This window comes from Bombina bombina, chromosome 1, assembly GCF_027579735.1.
Source record: "Bombina bombina isolate aBomBom1 chromosome 1, aBomBom1.pri, whole genome shotgun sequence".
NCBI lineage: Eukaryota > Metazoa > Chordata > Amphibia > Anura > Bombinatoridae > Bombina > Bombina bombina.
Genome location: NC_069499.1, coordinates 935,266,158 through 935,270,276, shown reverse-complemented (window position 1 = coordinate 935,270,276; position 4,119 = coordinate 935,266,158). Strand labels below are relative to the sequence as shown.

The 4,119-nt window shown below is 44.2% G+C and overlaps 1 protein-coding gene across 1 annotated transcript in view; it reads right to left on the bottom strand.

The window, feature by feature from the left end:
• Positions 1 to 55: 55 nt before the first annotated feature.
• The window catches only part of SNPH (syntaphilin), a 91,527-nt gene continuing 87,463 nt past the window's right edge, over positions 56 to 4,119 (bottom strand). The window contains exons 4-5 of the mRNA XM_053700549.1: positions 3,827 to 3,976; positions 56 to 2,907 (exon numbers count right to left, since the gene is read on the bottom strand). Of these exons, the coding sequence (XP_053556524.1) occupies positions 1,962 to 2,907; positions 3,827 to 3,976 (1,096 nt within the window). The 3' untranslated portion in view covers positions 56 to 1,961. The remainder of the gene's footprint in view (positions 2,908 to 3,826; positions 3,977 to 4,119) is intronic.

Sequence of the window (4,119 nt, the reverse complement as noted above, 5' to 3'; positions counted from 1 at the left end):
CTTTCCATCTGTTATTTGTGTGTCAGATATCCTCCAAAGAGCAAGTGACAGACAGACCATGTCATGTGGCTCAGGCCAGTTTAATACATTCAGCAGAACAGATAGCAGACAATAAGCAGCAACATCAAAAATATATAGCTCTGTCTATATATAGATTTATAAGTTAATTTATTCTAATTTCTGATAGATAAACCTGAAAGCAAAGCTTAGTGGCTCTCACATTCACCAGGAATCGAGTGACTGCATTGGAACGGCCCAGAAACTTCAATGTGATGTGCTCGACAGGTTCATTTGTCACCCCACCCCTTCTATTTTATTTTCACTGCTGGTGAAGTATGATGGCACAGAGCATGACCAGCACCTACCCTGGCACACCAACAGCCAACATATTAATCTGAACCAAAATGCCATAGCCTTCTGTTTATTAATGAGGCACCGACACTCCTCCAGGGAGAGGCAAGCCTGTAACCTCATGCACCCAAACAACACATGACAATGTACCAACGCACAATATATTACAGTGACTAGATGCTGAACACAGGAGACAGAATATGGCCAGCATCAACCTGTGCCTAGTAGGACAGCAACACATACTGCCCTGCAGTATTACAGTAGGCTATGGGGAGGGGGTGTATGTACACCTAGAAGGAACAAGTTTGTGTAAGCACACTCAAAGAAAACTGGGGTTTGGTTACACAGATAGGACATAAAGGTGAATTTGTATGTGCATACTCTGGCAATATTTACTTAGTGCAAACAAAAGTGTACAACAAACACTTGTCCTAACCTACATTCACACCTCTATAGAGCACAAGCTCACACTCCTAACTCAAGCACACACACACACCTCTATAGAGCACAAGCTCACACTCCTAACTCAAGCACACACATCTATGGAACTGTTTGATACAGGAAGGAAATGTGACAAAAAATGTTTAACAAATAAATACAGTAAAAGGAAATAGTTGCTCTTCAGCAGAAAAACCTCATTAAAAGCAGCACAACTCCAGCCATCAAGACTACAGCTGTTAAGGAAATAATGGAGAGCAGGCATTGAACTGGAAAACATAGACCAAGAAGTGGAGACCTGGGACATAAATAAGAACAGGGGCAATAACTAAAATCATAAGGCACAAATTCAGGACTGGCTGGCCAAGAACTGTAACAATCAAAGTTCCTCTTCTAGTTATTTGCCGGATTGTCCTGTTTCAGGGCTGGTAAATGCCAGTTGTGAGCCTGCTGTTTTCTGCTTGAGGCAACTAGGTGCAGAACTGAAGAAGGAACCAAGTGTGTCATAAGAACAGCACCAAGTATGGAAGGATTATTAGGACATACAGAGTAGAATGTGAAGCACCTGGACAAAGACAGAAGACTAGTTCAGCTGAGCACAATGTGCATTTTCTATCCCATGACTATGGCTTTTACCGTGTCACCTAACGCTACATTTTTTTTCTATTAATTTATGAGCATCTAGGCACAAATCATTTGTTTTTTTATCCCACATACATGATACATTGGATAAAAGCCAAAATGTGCCTCATCCCAAATGTGTAACCTTACAGTAGTGAACAGGGCATATGACATGGGACAGCAAACTAGACAGATGTACACACAATTACTGTGAGCAGACTTGGCTGATCACATGCAGCAACCCATACATACATGTGTTTTTAGACAAGTAACTTTTGAAAACAAGCTTTCTAGATGTGACATAAAAATATTTTTTTTTCTCACTGGTCCAAAGAAACCATGCTTACCTATAATGAACACACTGACCCCTAGATAAAGCATGTGATCTTCACCTGTAATCATTCCACTGCTAGTGTCAGGGAGATGTAACCCCACCATGCAGCTCTCACTGATCTACTTATCCACTTTCCTTCCCCCAACCAACAATGATCCCTTGGGGCACAATAATGCATAGCCCCTCAAAGTGCTAAGTTACATGTCTAATGGTAAAGTCAGGGTTGGCCAGGGGTGGCATTGACAGGACGACAACTGATTCTGCGAATTGAGTGTAGGGCAACTGAGCAGCAACCTCGCATCAGAGAGCTGATGTTGTAAACAGGCTGCCCCTGACGCCTCTGTGCACGGCACAGCCAGGCCACAGTGGGTACCACAGGAATTAATACAGCCATTAGGTCTACCACAAAGTGACGACTCCAGTAGGTAAGGGGTGCATCTGCCTCATCTGCTCCAGCTTCTGCACCAGAGGCTCCATCTGTGACCAGCACAACACAACTGGTTTCTGAGGTTGTAGGGGTTTCTCCCAGCTCCTTGGTTTCATTACTGGTTGGACTGCTAGATGACTGCAGTACCTTCTCTATGAGGATTTCTGTCTCTGGAGACTCTGTAACAATATCTGTTTGCACCCCACAGTCACTCATACTGCTTGCCTGAACAGCAGCTTCCACACACAGTGGGGGGTACTGAGCTTCTGGACAAATAAGTCCTTCTCCAAGGCAGAATTCTGTGCCAGAAGACACTGCACTGCTGTCATCAGGGGCCGCAAAACCACTGTCACCAGTATCAGAGTGACGTTTCCCTGCAGGAGCCTCACTGAGCTTGGTGTAAGTTGAGCTTCGTGTCAGAGATCGAGCAGGGGAGTCTCCTGTAGAACCACCACCCTCTGCTCCATGGGGGGCACCATCCTGTGCCAGCTCCACACTCTGTAGTAGAGTCTCCAATTTCCGATTTTGCAGGTTTATGTCACTGAAATATTGCTGGATCCCAGAGTCATCGTCTCCAAGACGACTCCGAATATTGTCCATGACATCACGCAACTGCTGAATCTCACGTTGAGCTGCCTTTAGAGCTAACTGGGCCTCCACTCGGTGACACTCCTCTTCTATCCAATCCTCTTGCATCCGGCTCAGCTGCGATCTCAACTCATCCACCTCAGAATCTCTAAGCCAGCAAGATGGGAAAAAGAGAAAAGTGTAAGAGCAGGTGCATTTAAAAAAACAGCAGACATGCATTAGTGTGGCAATAAGGATACAAGAAAGAGAAGAGCAATAGGATAGGCACAACAAGTTAGAGCGAGAGAAACCATGTGTGGAGGAGAGTAAGCATGACACAGAAAGAGACAATGTCATAGAGAGCAATCACGTATGAGTGACAGCAATCATATACCAATGGGGAGAAAGATGCAGGAAATGAGGCAAAAGGTAAGCTAGCATTAGAAATAAGTACACTCCCAAGACTGCATGTGAAAGGGGGCGAATGCGAGCAGGAGACAGCATTTGGGAGCACACAAGAATGTAAACACATCAGAGTTTAATCATGCCACAGCGGTTTCAAACACAGCAATGAGGACCTATACAAGATCTAGATATAATGCAAAAGAATGAGAGGGAGTAGGTGGGCATGAGGGAAAATCTGATATGCAAGAGAGATCAGATACAACAGGATAATGCATGGTGGAATAGTGGCTAGAGGGTGCTGGTGCAACAGTAGGAAAGAAAGAAGGGAAGATAAAGAAAGACGAAAGATGAAAAAAAATAAGGGACACAATATACAAAACAGCAATCAAGGGGGACAGAGCACAGAAAGCAGAAACATTGTGTGCAGAAAAGAAGAAGAAAATATGCAAAGGAAGGAAGGAAGACTGAAAATGATAACTGAAGAGGGAGAAGGCTGAAAGGATATAGGGGTGGGCAGTGAAAGACACAACCGATAAAGGGGTCTGGAAACAAAAGTATATGATTTAAAATAAAGGCAGAACATAAACAGAAAATGGATGCAGAATGAGGTGGAGGATAACAGTGCAGAGAAAATCAAACATTTACCTGGGATGACCATTTTGGACACCACTGTCTTCGCTCACCTCTCATGTAGAACGTCCTGTATGTCCTTGAGACGTGCCCGCAGGTGCCGGATACACACCTCTTTTTGTTGCAGGGGGGTGAGATATTGCTCTGGGGTTGGTGGTTTGATGCCATGGTTTTCACTGCACAGGGTGTATTTAGAGTAGCGTCTGTGAGGGAAACAGAGAACTAAGATACTATAAATGACCACAAGCAGATTGTGTCTGGAGGCTATGGTACCAAAACTGCCAGACCCAAAAGAATGTGTTCAGTGTAGATTTACATCAGGTGAAAGGAAATTTAAAGGGGGCAT